Source organism: Camellia sinensis, unplaced genomic scaffold (assembly GCF_055761805.1).
Source record: "Camellia sinensis isolate YWXY unplaced genomic scaffold, ASM5576180v1 Unanchor1, whole genome shotgun sequence".
In the NCBI taxonomy this organism is placed as follows: Eukaryota; Viridiplantae; Streptophyta; class Magnoliopsida; order Ericales; family Theaceae; genus Camellia; species Camellia sinensis.
This window is the reverse complement of record NW_028128987.1, coordinates 13,490,593-13,507,782: the sequence shown is the minus strand read 5'-3', so window position 1 is coordinate 13,507,782 and position 17,190 is coordinate 13,490,593. Positions and strand designations below refer to the sequence as shown.

The following is a 17,190-nucleotide window of genomic DNA, read 5'->3' as shown; positions in this document are numbered from 1 at the left end:
TACCGGGCCAGATCCACCAAATTGCATGGCTTCACTGTTAAGTACTGAAGCATTTTGACCTGCTATAGGCCTCGGAATAGGTTTGTACCAAGACTGAGGTGATGGTCTTTCATAGTTCTGATTATTAGTTTGACCATTAGAATGTCCATTAACTTGTATAGACTGTTTATCTCTAGCCAATCTTTGCTGAGGGACATTCGAAACTTCCTCCATGTGTCTTATGTTTGTTAGTTGGTGTTTATTCATTCGATCCAAAAAGGATGTTGCCCACCTTTCCATTGTGTTCATTAATTGCTGTCTCATAGTATCTACTAGGCCACCCCATGGATTTATTGGCTGAGTAGATGGAACAGTGGATGGTCCAATTCCTTGGTTTCGTCCAATATTATGAACATGTGGTACTTGTTCTGAAGTGCTGGTCTGTTCGACCATAGGTTCTGATAAAATGGGAGTTTCTACAGGATATGTTATCACATTATCCTCCGGATTAGGCATCTCTACCTTTCCTTTCACGCCTTCTTCCAAGCGTTCATTTTCTCCTTGTCTCCTACATCTAGCCATTTCAATTAGTCCCACTGGGCGTGCCAAAAATATATGTTGGCTTTTTGGCTTTCGAAGGTTATTATTGTAATTGCGAACGTGCCAGCAAGGATCAATCAGTCCTTACAGAAAATTAATTTCCAACCAACTATCAGACGATTGTATTTTAGTTCTTTCAGCCTCAATGAAAAGGACTTTTACTGGTGGCTTGATTTAGGAGAATTAAGAAAAATAACAATTAAATGAAGAACAGTTTAAGTACTTCATTAAAATGAAAAACTTGCAATGATCCAAACTCAGCCTCGCAGGGGTTTACAGCAACAATCTACTTGAAACTACTCCTATAAACGAAGTACAGTGCAGGAATTTAAAGTACAGGAAATGTAAGACTAGAAATGTAGAATTGGAAATGTAAAATAAGTAGAATAAGACTGGTTTTTAGATCTGAGTCTGGGGCTTTTTCTGGGGCCTTCTCTGCTATTTATACTTCTCAAGGATGACCATTGAACTGCATTTCCAACCGTCGAACTGTTCCTCCATGATCGCTGATCATGTTGCCTTGTAATTAGCTCCACTATGCCATCACTTGCAGTTGGGCTTCCCTCCTAAATTTGAATTTAAATATGAGTAACCGTTGAAGCCACATCACCGTGCATTTCTTTGTTGATTCACTGCTACTCAGATCTCGTAACAACCAATACTAACTGCCACGTGTGCGATCAAGATCGAAGACTTGAATAGTTTTCCTGTATTACCCTTATTCTGCCACGCGTCGAATTGTAATTGGCTTGTACAAAATATGTAGCCAACAGATGTGATGTTAAATTTATAAAATATAAATTTTAATTTTGAATTATAAGGATATTGTTTACCAAACCTAATTTCTTAGGTTCAAGTCTTCTTCATTGTATCATGTAATGTTTTTTTTATAGAGAAAAAAATTCACTTGGCAAAATGAGAGTTTTTTGATGGAGAAAAAAAAATCCACTTAAAAGGAGAAAGTAGATTTAAGGAGGCCACTAATGCTCTATTTGGTTCAATGGAATGGTTCCTTAGGCTCCCCGAATGACGAATACGATTCCATTTGAAATGTAATTTTTATTATTCTTTTAGTCAAACCAAATATATGAATGAATATTTTGATGAAATAACCATTCAATTCCACTTCATTTTGATGAACCAAACACCTAAGTGAGTTGTTCATTTTATAGAGCATAAATAGATAGATAGATATTTTTGATAGATCTATTTTTTTCTTAGTATGATCATATGATGATTGAATTTTCATCTTACTATATAATTAATTAATGAGTAATGTTATACAAACAAAAAGTTCATACATAATGATGTGGTTTATTATGGACATTTCATTTCAAAACAAAACACCATTGAAGATATGTTTCTTTATAATAATGACATTACCCTATCATTTTTATAAAGTTTTTTATATGAATTTTATATATATTTATAATTTTTCTTAATTATACATATTTATAATGCCTTTAAATTATGATATTAATCAAAAAAATTGTAACGTAATAATTAATGTTAAAAAATTTAATTCGTTATTCATCCCGTATAATTTGATTCTAGGGCGAATTACACTAACGATCCTATAGTTTGGGCTTTGGGTCACTTTAGTCTTTGACTTTTCAATTGTGATATATTTGACCTTGAATTTTGAATCGTGTTCCAAATAAGGACAATTAAAGATATTATTACTCAATTTTAAGAGCAAAGTTATCAATTTGATAAAATATAAACTAATTTGGCAAAATAAATGTCAAAAAATATTTTAAAATTTTTAAAAATTATTTCTACCCACTAAAGATAAAATTATGTAAAATTAATAAATTTTTTATACATTTATTTTTTTTACCAAATTAATTTTTATTATGTGTTTGGATTATGATCATGTAATGGGTGGTTGTTTTTATTTTCATTAAATTAGCTTTTATTTTTTCAAAAGTCAAATATGGCGACAATTTTAATATTATTATTAAACCAATCCATTAAATCAAAAAATTCAAAACTAAAATGTTTCATATATTAAATATATCGATTGCACATTACAAGCCTAACAACCACCCATTACATGATCATCATTCAAACACATAATAAAAATTAATTTGGTAAAAAAATAAATAAATAAATGTCGAAAAGATTTATCAATTTTTCATAATTTTATCCTTGGTGAGTAGAAATTATTTTAAAATATTTTAAAATATTTTTTTGATATTTATTTTTGTCAAATTAATTTATATTTTATCAAATTAATGATTTTGTCCTTAAAATTGAGTAATAGGATCTTCAATTATCCTTATTTAGAACAAAATTTAAAATTTAAGATCAAATATGTCCCAATTAAAAAATCAGAAGCCAAAATAACATGAATCCCAAATTATAGAACTATTAGCTTAATTCGTCCTTAATTCTACAAGCTCTATCATATAATTCATGATGATCATATTAAACTTGTATTGGCACGACAAGAAGGGTAAGGTTGACAAACTTGTATATTTTGCAAAGTCACTTTAACGGTTTTGAGCTTTGTATTGTTGACAAAGCCCAAATAGTTTTAGGGCTATTTTCTGCTTTTGTATTCTAATTTGAGGGCTAAAGTGCCTAAAATAGGTTATTATTTAATCTCAAAAAAATTACATACTCAGAAAAAATACTCAAAAAATTAGTTAGAAAAATGCATCTATGAATCAAAATTATTCTAAGTGTGACCTATATTCCGCTAATTAATTTTAAATCTATACCCTCCACCTTATTTTTGGAATAAATTTCATAACACAATTTATAATACATTGCACTTTCCCATTCAATCTCTTTTGCTAGATGAGCCGAGTTTCATAAGATCTTGGACTGTTTTACAGAACTTGTCCCATTTAGTCAAGCCCTTGATAGGTTTTAAAAAACTAGTTGGGCTATTAGGCTCATAATCTGATTGTCAAAATAAGTTTTTTCCTAAATGTTGAGTGGATTGGACATCTTGAAATTAAATAGGATTATAACACTATAGTCAAAAAATACTAAACTTTTTATGATTAATTCCATTAAAAAAATATTTTTGTAGAGTCTTTGGATGCCCAGATGGTTATTTACAATAATTGTAGTAACGAGATGAAAAGATGATCCCAAACATCGAATGCCAGATATCAAATGACGTTGAGCCTAGTTTATATTATGGATAATAAATCAAATATTGAATACAAATAGGACTAGTAGCCCTGTACCCTTGAGACCTAAATATCAACATGAGTAATTATTTTGCCAAATGTTGAATTTTCTTTGAATGCCGGGCAACTTTGCAATAATTAGCCATGTGATTGATTTTTTTAAGATGTGTCTTCTTGTTTCAAAAGTGTCATGAACAACTCATACACAAATCAAGTAATGTTGTGTTTAATCGGAGAGAATGGTGAAGATGGTGGAAGGAGAGTCGAAGAGGAGACAAAGAAAGAACGCAGAGAAAATAAGTAGTGAAAAGAGAGAGAAATAAGGGCATGAGCTATCAATTGGCTTTTGGTTAATAAAGAAACAAAAAAATGAGAGTGGGTTAAGGGGGTGCAATTCAAGCAAGTTTGATCAGGTTAAGAGACTGTTTAAGTCTAGTATGAATTGTAATGATAAGGGTAAATTATATATACCTCTCTCAAGATTTAGCTAAATTACAGATACTCTCTGAGGTTTCGGAGATTACAGATACCCCCTGAAGTTTATATTTTCATAACAAATTGGCCCCTGAGATTTATATTTTCATAACAATTTGTCCCCTAATTTGTTGTGCAAATAGTACCTTCAAGGAGGTATTTGTAATTTCTCAAACCTCAAAGGAATATTTGTAATTTTACTAAACCTCCAGGGGATATATGTAATTTGCCCTAATGATAATTACTCAAGCCCAATTTGTAAATCAAAGTTGTCTACCCAAAAAGCACAATAAATTAAACTTGGGCTAATACTGAATTGCCTACAAAAGCGATTTTTCCCCTCCTCCAGCCAGACTCATTAATTTGGTAAAGTTAAACATTATTATCATTTTTTAGTAAAATCATTAATGATATCAAAATAAATAGGGTTTATTACACTTTATACCTTTAAAGTATCATCAAATTACCTATTTAGTCTATAAGCTATCAATTGTGTCTACTAAGTCCATAAAGTATATAAATTAAAGTCTATTTAGTTCCTAAACGATTGATTAAATTCCTAAAGTATTTAATTTAAATTTATTTAGTCCCTAAAAAGATTACAAAAATAAAATATAAGCTCATAAGTATTATAAATTAGTAAAATACCGAATCTAGTTAAAATTTTATTTTAAAAAACCTTAAATTTTTATTTTGTCTTTGAAAAGTGGCATCCGTCCTTATGGTGAATTTCCTTTATAACGGTATGAGAAATTATCTATAGTATTTTCTTACTTATCTTCTACAATGGCTGGCTACGTGCTTGTCTTTATCTAGTATTACATGTCAGATTTCGTTTTTAATTTCTAATTTTATTTTTAAGTTTTTCACTAAGTTTTTTTTTATTACTTAATTAATTGTATTATTTTGTTCTATTATTATTTGTAATGAAGTGTCATTATTTAAAGTATCTAATTCTATTTTTCAATATATTTAATATTCATATAATTTATTGACAAGATTGGGAAAATTTAAACACAGAACGAAATAAAAATACATTTTACAGACAAAATAAAAATTTAAGATTTTTTCTATAATAAAATCTTAATTGGGCAGGTCTTTTACTAATTCATAATACTTATGGGAATATATTTTATTTTTATAATCTTTTTAGAGACTAAATAGGTTTAAATTAAATATTTTAGGGAGTTGATAGATTCAATCGATAGTTTAAGGACTAAATAAACTCTGATTTATATAATTTAGGGAATTAATAAATTCAATTGATAATTTAGGGACTAAGTAGGAAATTTCACTATAGTTTAAGAGTAGAAAATGTAATAAACTTAAATGAATAATTTATATGATGAAAGACATATAAAGAGTAGAGATGATGATTGAGAAATCAATATACCATTACGGTAGTTTTATCCATTTCTGAGCGGAAAAAAAAAATGGTAGAACTTTATGTTGTTTTATTTGTGTACATGATATATATTTATGATCTAAAATCTAGATAATTTTAACATTGTTCAACAACTAATAATTTATGAAATTACATGAAATTATGAATGCTATCCTCATTAAGCTTTTGAAGTTCCTGGAATTTTCCTAGAGTCTCATAGGGAAATGTAGAGTTGTACACTTGTAGATATTTCTATTGAGCAATGTTACGTAGTTTAAAATTTTGTGACTCAAATCACTCAAAACAACGTCGTTTTGAGTGTAAAATAACGTCATTTTGACAGATTTGAATCATTTGAGTCACAAAATTTTGAGGTACCAAACATTTTTCATTTCTATTATATATTCTAGAATGTGCCATTTGAAGAGATGAGAGAAGTGTCTAGAATACATCCGGCCATTAGATTATGATACTTGGATAGATCTAAGCCTCTAGTTGTATTTCTAGTTGCCTATATAAAGGTAATAGTTTCATTTATTCAAACTTTCTCAACAATTCGAGCATTTTGTAAGCTATCAAGTTTTCTTTAAACTCTTTTGTGTGCTTACTTCTCTCAAGCTCTCATCTTAAGGTTAGGCTGACATAAGTGGAAACAAACAAACGACAGGCATCTATAATCACACTGTAATAAATAAGATAATGAAATGATGGCAATCCCACAATAGATAAAATAATTCAATTCTCAAATCAAAATTATTTAATCTAACTATAATTTTTTTAATTAATTAAACTAACTATCATTATTGCATATTGGGCTCTCTAGTCCTAATTATTGAACTACTTACGTGATTAATAGAAGCTGACCTTACGATGGTAGGGACCAAGTTATTATAGAGTCGAATTGAAGATGTGAGTTCTTTAATCCTAAAACCAAGTGGATAAATCATATATAGTCATATGAAATTAAGGAAAATATGGGTTATCAAATAATTTTTTAATATATCATAGGTTTTGGAAGTAAGGTTGTTTGACTATGAAATGTTGGTTTAAGTGGGGTTTGATCGACCTAAAGGGCTAGGCGAGAGCAAGCCGTGAGACTTGTTGGATTACATACGAAGAAATAACCATCGATTCATTTGAAACTGTCTTAGAAAAATGTCGGTTGGGTGGATAGATCATTCACGGAGTAATCTCTAATTAACCTCATCACCAGAAACTCTATCATGAGGGATGTACCGTCGACCGCGTGATGAGCTAACATGTTTAGTTTGTTGTTCATGACTTTTTGTTTCCCTTTGTTGGAAATAATAGTTTTTTTTTGACAACTTTAATACTAAATTAAAATAGGATCCAACCGCTGATTTGGGCGAGTCCAAGTAGTTTTATATTTTCTTAAGTGAGAAGGATACAACTCAAAAAGAATGAGTTGAAATTATTAACTTTTGAATGAGAAATTGTCTTATAAAATGTGTTTTAATAAAAGTTGGGCTTGAATTTGGACTTAGTTTTTGGCTGGACCTAGTGGAGCTTAAAGCTTAGGTTTGGACTTGGACTTAGTCTTGGTATGAACAGGCTTAGGCTTGTGCATCTGCATGTGCATGTGCATGTGCATGTGCTGGACTTAGTCTTGGTATGGGTTGGGCTTAGGCCTAGGTTTGTGCATGTGCATTAGGGGTGGGCAATGGTTTATCCGATCCGTAAAAACCACCCAACCCGCATACAAATGGACGGTTTCGCAAATATAATGCGGACAGATGCGGTTTGAAATATGACGTGTTTACAGGTTGCGGGCGGGTTGCAGGTTTAACCCGCACCCCCAAAAACTCGCCCGCACTTTTTTTTTAATTATATTTTTTATTATTATTATCTTTTTATCTTAATATTTTAGTCGCTGTGTAGATAGTTTTGGCAATTAAAATAATTTAGTCGCTGATTGAAAAATAAAAATTTACTTTTTATCTTTGGCGACCAGAAGTTTGGTCGCCAAAAATTTATTTTCAGCGACTAATAAATATTTTAGTCGTTGTATAGTTACTTTTGGCTACTAAATTTATTTAGTCGCTAAATGGAAAACAAAAATTTACTTTTATTTTTGGCGACTAAAAGTTTCGTTGGCAAATATTTATTTTCGGCAACTAAATAAATTTTAGTTGTCATATACCAACTTTTGCCGACTAAAAGAAATTTAGTCGCCAAATATCTAGTATAATTTTATTTTTAATCTTTGGCAACTACCTCATTTGGTCGGCAAATATACATTTTTGGTGACTAAAACACATTTAGTCGGCAATAAAACTCAATTTTTTTTGTGGGAACACATACTACCCAATTTGAGTTCATGTTTAATTTTTTTTGGTCTCTCACTCTCTATCTCTTTCTCTCTTTGTCTCTCTCTCTCTCTCTCTCTTCTCTTTTTCTCTCTCATTCATCACTCTTTTCTGTCTGTCTATCTGCCTTTGTCTCTGTCTCTGTCTCTTTCTCTATTTGTCTCTTGCTCATCTCTCTTCTCTCTATCTCTCTCTATCTCTCTTCTTCCTCTATCTCTATCTCTCTTGCACATCTCTCTGTCTCTGTCTATGTCTCTCTCGCTCATTTTTTTTCTTTTTTTTCCACTCTCTCTCTCTCTCTCTCTCTTTTTCTATGTCTTTCTCTCGATTATCTCTTTTTTCTCTCTTTCTCTCTCTCTCTTTGTCTATCTCTCGCTCATCTCTTGTTTCTCTCTCTTTTTCTGTTTGTCTGTCTCTCTATCTCTCTCTATATATATATACCTCTTTCTCTCTTTGTCACTCTCTCACTCATCACTCTTCTCTCTCTCTTTCTCTCTCTGTGTCTGTCCATCTGTCTCTCACTCTTCTCTCTTTCTTTCTCTTTCTCTATTTGTCTGTCTCTCTCCCCCATTGTGTTCATCTTGCTCATTCTCTCTCTCCACTCTTCTCTATTTATCGAGCTCTCCACTACAAGAAAATGCACTTTTAGCGACCATTTTGTCTCTCTCTCTCTCTCGTTCATCAATCTGTCTCTCTATCTCTCTTCTCTATCTGTCTCTCACTCATCTCTCTCTCACCACCCATCTCCTCTACCACCTTCACCACTACTGCAAATGTCATTCCACTACCACCATTATTACCACTGTTGCCACTCCATCTCTACGACTACCATTACTACCACCATCCCTACCACTGCACTACCACCACTGCTACCACCACTACTACTACTACTATTACCTTTCCTTCACCACCGCTACTCCGTCTCTTCTACCATGACCACAACTTCACCACTAATCTTCTTCGCCACCACCACCACCACCACCTCACCTCTTATCCACCACCTTTTCACCACTACTGCCGCTCCCTCTCCTCTACCACAAAAAAAAAGGGTCACAAAAAATATTTTTCATTGATCATAAAAAATTAACTTTATTTTAACGAAAAATATTTTTCATTAAAATATTACCCCTACTTTTATCAACTAAAAAAAAATTAATTAAAATAACAATAAAACTATTCCCCCTCCCCCCCCAAAAAATGGGTCACAAAAAATATTTTTCATCGACCATAAAAAATTAACTTTATTTTAATAAAAAATATTTTTCATTAAAATATTATCCTTACTTCTACCGAATAAAAAAAATTAATTAAAATAAAAATAAAACTATTCAACCCCACCCCCCCCAAAAGGTTTGTAGAGCCCTTGATTTCACAATGTTTCAAAACAGTGAGCAAACCTTAATCTGAGAGAGAGAAGATAGAGGGTTTGAAGAGAGACTGGGGTTGAAGGGGAAGGGTTTCAGTCAGCGGCGAGACTGGTTCAGCAGCGGCGAGACTAGTTGGGCAGCGGCGAGACTAGTTTGGCAGCGGCGAGACTAGTTTGGCAGCGGCGAGACTAGTTCGGCGGCGAGACGGTACGCTTCTTTTGACTCTTCTTTCGACTCTCCCATTCCAGTCGGTTCCTCTATCGACTGGGTTGAAATGGTTCCTCTATATCTCTATGTGACTGTGTATCCTTGGAGCAACAATGATGTAGTTTTATAATCCAAACAGATCTTAAACCCTATCAAGCTTTTGACTTGATACATTGTTCAAGATGTAGAATTAATTGGACTCGTGATGGTATGCTATTCTCTCTCATAATTTTATTTATTATCTTTGTTGGGTAGAAAATGATTTAGTGAACAACTAATTAGGCATCAGAGTATATATTGGAAGTGTTGCACCTCCTATTGCTTCCTTGCAGCATTTCTCTCAAAGGTTAAATACAATTTTCATGCCAAATATGTTTCTCATTAACTTCTTGTATTGTTGATATGGGTAATAGAGCCACCACCTGCATAAAGATTGATGACTTTGTCAGTTTCAAACTGGCAAGTGAATGTCTGATATGAGATCCCAATTCACTTAGTATATGTATGTGTGTATATGTATGTGTGTATATGTATTGTGTTGTAGCCTAATTCCTCATTTCACACTTCCAATTGATAAGAGATAAAGTAGTTTAAAAGGCAATTAAGCATTTTTATTTACCATATGATTCATATCTGCAAGTTTATGAGGCCAATGTGTAATCATTCTTGTTTATGCATTATATTTTATAATCTAGTTGTTCCATGTCATCTATCCTCACTATTTTCCATGTGGCATATCATTATCATTGTGGAAATCTGTTATTTGGAAAGAGTAGTAGATATTTTATGGGAAAATTGTTGATGTTCATTTGTGGGACATAAAAAATATCATGCCTCTGTTTGTTTCTTTCATTGTGGCAAAGATGGAATTTTGCTGCTCGAGGTCAACAGGATGCTATGTGCAGGAGGATACTTTGCTTGGGCAGCACAACCTGTTTATAAGCATGAATTAGCCCTTGAAGAGCAGTGGGAAGGTATGACTAAGAAGAATTTGTTTATAAAATAAGATGAACAGTTATTTTCACTTTAGTGAGTCGATAAGCATTTTTGAGTTTGAGTTTCGAATGTTTGCACAGCTTTCTGTTATACCCTTATATGAAAAATTGTGCACCTTAGTTTGCATTTGATCTCCCTGTTGAATCCCAATTGCTTACAGAGTGACTTCTGCAATTGTTTATAACTTAGGCCTCGTTTGGCAAGAGGCTATTTTAGTCAATTAGTCAAAAAGTTACTAAATTAGCAAAAAAGCCAACAACCCATACCAAAAAGTCAAAGATTCTTTTTTCTCTCTATTTTTTGCACATCTTTTCGTAATTAGCCAAAAAGTCATCTCAAACATACAAGTTTTTTTTACTTACCTTTTTAGCCAAATAGCCAAAAAGTTACTTAATTAGCCTGTTCCCAAACGAGGCCTTAGAAAAAATTAAGGAATCTGAATTTGGTAACTACCCCAGCTTGCAGAACAAAAAATTTGCAAACTGGTTATGGTACTTAGATAAAATGGCAGGGAAAGGTCCTAAAACATATAATATGTTAGTTCATCTGGGTGCCCCATAATTTGTTTAATGAAGGTCAATCTTCCAGTGCACCCAAATGAAGTGTTTCCATTGTATTTTATTGGTGGTCTAAATAGGAGTAACATGTGCAGCACATCAGACAAGAAGTTCAGTTTACTGATCGTTTGTCTTCCTTCATCTTCAGAGATGATTAATCTTACAAGCCGCCTTTGTTGGAATCTTGTGGAGGGGTATATTGCAATTTGGCAGAAGCCCTTGAACAACAGTTGCTACTTAAGTCATGAGGCAGGAACGCGACCTCCGCTGTGTGATTCAGATGATGATCCAGACAGTGTTTGGTATATTAACTATCTTCTTTCTGGTATATTTTGGTGATGCAAATAGTACATTAAACTGCCTTGAATGGTTAAAGTTTTAAATCTCTATTTGACAACTGCTATGTCCGTAAGGCTTCTGAAGCATATTCAGTAGTATGACATGTTAACTTCATGCATTGTAGGCCTACAGCTACTGTAATTTATGTGTAACCATTGACATGAAATATTGGCAAGCTTTATGTTTAGACCATCAGCAGTAAAAAATGGGACTGTAAACCCTATTGAAATTAAGCACTTGGCCTAGTAATGACATGTATCCTAGTAATGACTATAAAGCCTAGTAATGACATGGTTCCGTGTAACTTTTTCTCATCGTACCTTATCATGTCTTTTGGTGTTGTGGTCTTATCATGTGATGCATCAACCACTTTATCTCCCTGGTCAAGAATTTGAAAAGTAAAAAATGGTTTCTTTTTTTTTTAATACTATACTTTATACATACCCTTTCAAGTTACAAGTTATATAGACGATTTGGCTTCGAAGAATTGATTTCATGTGATTGTGTGCTTATTGATCCACAAAAAAAATATATGTTGATTCGATTTTGTTTATGTAGATATTTGATTTGTTTGATGTGAAATGCAATGGGGTTAGGAGAATTTGTTAATTCATTAGGCATTTTTCATCCAAATGCACCTGTAGCAGACATAAATGAAGGACTCTGTATAGCCCTAAATAGATAAGAATAACTGTTTTAATCTCAAGTTGAATCAGTTTTGCAGTCATTCATCCTTGTGCAAGATTGTTCCCAATTTTCAATGAGAAAAATAAGGAAATTTAGGACAAGTGTCCTCCCTAATTCAATGATCAAAGCAAATAATGGAACTAGTCCTGCAGAATTTTCATTTTCAGTATTGCATCACATAATTGGTTTGGTGCATATCCACCCGAACGCTGCTTTTCTGAAATTATAGGTCCCTACCAGAACTGTACCTTTTGAAGGAAACTTCAATTAGGGGTCTCTCATTATCTACTCCAAAGCTAAATTCAGTTTCTGAGAATGCAGTATGCTGTTTGTGGGACGGAGAACTTATAATTGCATGAGAGTGTATCTTAAATAAGTATATTTCTTGTTTAGATTTCTGCTTGGAATATTTAGATGAACTTCTAGTTGTTGCCCTTGTACAGGTGAATGGTGATCAAGACATGTTCGTTGTCTCAGTTTTGCTCCAAACGAAGATATATCGGTATGCACATTTGATGGTGTTCTTGTTATTTTATGCATCAGGAGAACTATAACATGTTAGCAGAACTATACTTTTCTGAATTTGAGATTCTTTTCGTTTGAAATTTTTTTAAGGAATTAAGGATATACATAAATGATTAAGTTGTATACTTAACTGTTATATCATTGTTACTGTAGCCTTCATTATAGGAATTTGGACTCTGTTTCCCAACTCTTGTTACTGTATCCTTCATTATAGGAATTTGAATTAGTTTTAATTGTTCCTTAACATGCTACGGTTAATTTGATGGCTTAAAAGTTACTAAGAGTCATATAGTTTGGAGAGTTGTTTGAAGGATTGATGGGTTTGGTTGCAGTGACAAACATGGATCATGGGAAAACTATAGCCTGCGCTTGGTTGTGTTTTGTAAATGTGATTTGAGAGTATGAGTTGTATTTTGAGTTTGTGTGTTATAGAATTATGATTTGAGTGTAGAAAATTTGTTTGGTAAAGAGTTTTGAAAATAGTTTTGGAAAAGAGGTTTGATTTGAGTGGGGAATTGTTGATGTGACATTTGATATGTGATACAAAAATTTACAACTCATAACTAAACATACAATTCAAAATTATTTTAAAGCACATAAAAAATTTAAAAATTTTCAGAAAATATTTTTCCCGATTATATAAATAAATTGCAAAAAAAAAAAAAAAAAAAAAAATCTGTACAGTAGAGGACATCCGGGCGGATGTCCCTAGGGACGTCCGGGCGGAAGACCCCATGGACATCCAGGCGGTCTTCCCTGAGGCAAAAAAATCACAAAAAACGCTGCTGATGCACAGAGCTCTCGGCAGAGATTTTGAAAATTGATTCCAAACACTCAACCAAACATCATACTGAAACACACCTGTAGAATTACATTTTCAATTCACAACCAAACAGAGCCATAATTTTTTACTTGAATTTTCCTAGATCCTACTAGTCTGATTAGGTAGATTTCACAATAGCTCTCTAATCCACTTGGTGGATTTCTCAAATTGGAAAGCCTAAAATAATCTGTGTTACATATATTTAAGAATTCTATTGGTGTGAGTCATTGGATAGTGACTGATTTAAGTGATGGCAATCAATATAGCGCAATGTCTTACGATTCTGCTTATCATATGGACAATGGATCTCTGTTAATTGAAAATATTAAATTGCAAATTGCAACCAAAAATATCAAATTGCAATCATGAATCATCATGCTTTATTGAGTTGACCTGTTCTTTTTATAACACATAGTAGTGGACTTCATGTCTCTCCATATTCCCATGTGCCTATTATATTTGACAGCTGTGGAATTTGGTAAGGTCTTTAGAGTACAATTAAAAACAAAAAATTAATTGTAGTTTGATATGGAGAGGCAAACTGTGTGCTATACTTTGATCCCCAGGCTGATGCCTTGGGGAATTTGAATGCGATGCCTATCTTCTTCTTCTACTTCTCTTCATTTTTATTTTAATTTATACAATATCAGGTCCTCTGAACTTAAAATTAGACATTGTTAACCTTCTCCTACACTTAAAATATTATTTGATAAGCCTAAATCCTACTCTCCTCAAATGTCTTAGCCTAATACCAAAAAAACTAAAAACTCAGCCTAGCTACTGTCCACATGTATGGAACACAGTACCCAAACAGCCATAAAATCCCTACTTTATTCACAATCTACGTAATTCTAAATACCCAACTGTAGTCCCAAAAGTATAGCAAGAATTTTCTTGAATTTCCAGTGTTCACTCCCTTCAAAACATGGCCAACTCTTCCTAAATGTATGTTCTTAACAGTAAAGCATCAGCATATATGGCATATTTTAAAGTGATATATATGGTATATTTGAGGGACTAAAGAGTATAATTTTTAATTGAGTTTTCACATTAATGGCACATATAACATATTTTAGGGTTGTCTGAATTAAGTTCTTTCTGTTGATGTTGAATTAAAAACTATTTTGGGTTGTCTGAATTAAAAACTATCTTGTAGTGAGGGATTTTTTTTAAACTATAAATTTGGACATGAGAAATTCACTTGGGGCAAAAAAAAAGAAAAAACAGAAGAAGAATTTCATTTATTACAATTTGACATTCATGAAATGCTCTGTCCCCTTGTCTGTCACTCTCTATATATAGGTATACCTCGCCTCTGTATGTTTACATGACCACCTTCTCAGGGAAGCTGAGCCTTCATGAGGATGATGAAGAGATTTATGGGGTGCTTTCCTTTATTTTCTGGACATTCACTCTCATGGCTCTCTTCAAATACATCTTCACTGTGATATCAGCCAATGACAACGGTGAAGGTACAGTTTGTCCTTTCATGGTTTTGTTTACTGGTTGCTGGAAGACAAATGAGCTTGGGTTGTTGTCCACTTGTTTTTTGTTGGTAAATATGCAATATATTGTTGAGAAGGAACTAAAAGGACAGAGTAACATATTAGGGCTTGTTTTTTGTTGGTAAATATGCAATATATTGTTTGAGAAGGAACTAAAAGGACAGAGTAACGAATCATCACAGTTAATTAGGTGGTAGTAAACATATATTGTTAAGAAGAAACACATTGAAAACATAATGAGAAACAAGATCTTGAAAACTATATATGTTTCTCATTATGTTTTCAATGTGTTTCTGAATTTGAAGGCAATCACCTAATTAACTGTGATGATTCGAATTTGTTCATTTTAGATTTAGCTTTCTTTTTATTCCCACTTCTTTTTTCCTACTTATATTAGGTGTTATGTCTTTGTTGGAGGTTATAATAGTAAAGTGATGATATTGTTTTAAGTTGTGTGTAATGTTGGTTATCTCACCAAACAAATCAATGTTCAGTGTCCACAGCATTAAGGGAACAATATGGTGAAGGGTCATGCTGTGCATTTATTTTATATATAGGATCTGAATTGCCTCTAATTTATATTTGAATTGGAGGATTATTTAGACTCGTGAAATTTATTACGGGTTCTATTTTGATAATTCGAACGTTTATTTTGTAGGATTCTTCATTTATATATTCTATAAAAAAAATTAAATCGATTCAATAAACGTAATTTGCTCAATTTATCTTATTTTTCACAAAACAAAATAAAAAATGGATGGCTTATTTTTAAAAATACACGTACTGTCCAAATTGGTAGCACCTGCCCTAATTGCTGTCCTCTTCAAAGAACTCCGGTTAACACTTCATTCTCTTCTCAAGGAGTTGATTAGGAAGCCACATGTAAATTTTGTTTTCTTGCTTAGTATCACTCATGTCATGAATAGCCATATTCCTAGCTGATGGAAATTACAATGAATATTTTTTTCTTTTATGTAAATTCACTTTCATTTGCTGTGCATAAATAATGATTAGATGGTTATGTGGAACATCATGATTGGTAATAAAGCAATAATTTATATAAAAAGAGATCACAACCATAAGATTCTTTAGGCACATGTGATGTAAGTTAAGTTTTATTTTTAATGTTATGATATCTTGTTAAGTTAAGTTCGTGAGCGGATATAACTTTTTATGCTTCATGCTTTTGCTAGCTATAGGAGGCTCCAAGGGAAAATTGGAAGTGAGTGGATATAACTTTTTAGGTATGTCTATCCAATTAATCTGAAACCAATAGTAAATGACCTAAAAAAAAAAACAGAGAGCATAGTTTTGTTCTGTTAACACTATTGGATACTTGCCTTTTTGTTTTGTCATAGGTTGCTCTTGAAACAGCTTGTTACAATGGAGGTTATTCAGTGGATGACTTCATGAAATACATTCAAGGATGAATTTGAGAATGAAAAGAACATGCTTGGTGGTTCTTTAGGTAACAGAGCAGCTTGAGACAGAGAGTAATAGAACATGCAATCTACAAGACGATATTGTTTCCTGCAAAACATCCTTGTTGTCTCAAAGTATTACTCAAGGATTACCTTGGCGAGACTTGCTAAGTTGCTTTGTCTCATTATTCAAGTATGACAATACTTAATTGTGGTATAGTCATCATCAAATGTTTGTAATATAATCATATAAATTTTTTGCCATATTAATTTTTTTTTTTTATGAGAATACTTCATTTTGGATGGTTTTCTAGATTCTAACTTTTCTTATTTTATTTGTAGGTGACTTTCAAAAACGATCAAGCACAAGGCTGATGCTTCAAAACTATATATATATTCCTTCCTGTTGTAGAAAAATATTTTGGATTCCTTCATTGATTTTCCTTTTAATTTTTGTTCAATTACTTATTGGTTTTCAATGGATGGATGTTTAAAACTTGTCTCAATTAATGTTTTGAATGGAATGATTGTAAAGTTGGGATTGAGCAGGAAAATATGATGAATTTTAATGTTATATTTAGGTTGTGTTGAATGAATTTTGTTTAATATTGGATTGAATGTTTATAAACAAAAATTGATTGTGCAAAAAAAAAAAAAAAAGAGATTCGGCGACTAACTAATTAGTCGTTGATTGTTTAATGTCTTTTGGCGACAAAATATTTGGTTGAGAAAAGTTTTGGCGACTAAATAATTGGTCGCCAAATTTTACACTTTTGCGACTAAAATCATTGGTCGGCAATTCTTTACCTTTTGGCGACTAAATTATTAGTTGGCGATTTCTCAATTTTTGGCG

The 17,190-nt window shown here is 32.3% G+C and overlaps 1 protein-coding gene across 1 annotated transcript; it reads left to right on the top strand.

The window, feature by feature from the left end:
- The first annotated feature begins 9,447 nt into the window (after nucleotides 1-9,447).
- Nucleotides 9,448-16,929, top strand: LOC114317804 (putative methyltransferase PMT12). The gene is made up of 8 exons (XM_082910761.1): nucleotides 9,448-9,484; nucleotides 9,624-9,692; nucleotides 10,348-10,458; nucleotides 11,186-11,339; nucleotides 12,507-12,565; nucleotides 14,714-16,160; nucleotides 16,275-16,551; nucleotides 16,680-16,929. Exons 3-5 carry the CDS (start codon nucleotides 10,377-10,379, stop codon nucleotides 12,508-12,510), a joined length of 240 nt encoding a protein of 79 aa, XP_082766887.1. The 5' UTR covers nucleotides 9,448-9,484; nucleotides 9,624-9,692; nucleotides 10,348-10,376; the 3' UTR covers nucleotides 12,511-12,565; nucleotides 14,714-16,160; nucleotides 16,275-16,551; nucleotides 16,680-16,929.
- The last annotated feature ends 261 nt before the right edge of the window (nucleotides 16,930-17,190 follow it).

Excerpts from the sequence above, each read along its gene's own strand:
- LOC114317804 (XM_082910761.1), top strand. The coding sequence starts at position 10,377 with ATGCTATGTGCAGGAGGATACTTTGCTTGGGCAGCACAACCTGTTTAT. Across the intron at positions 10,459-11,185 it reads CCTTGAAGAGCAGTGGGAAG|AGATGATTAATCTTACAAGC; the intron begins GTATGACTAAGA and ends CTTCATCTTCAG.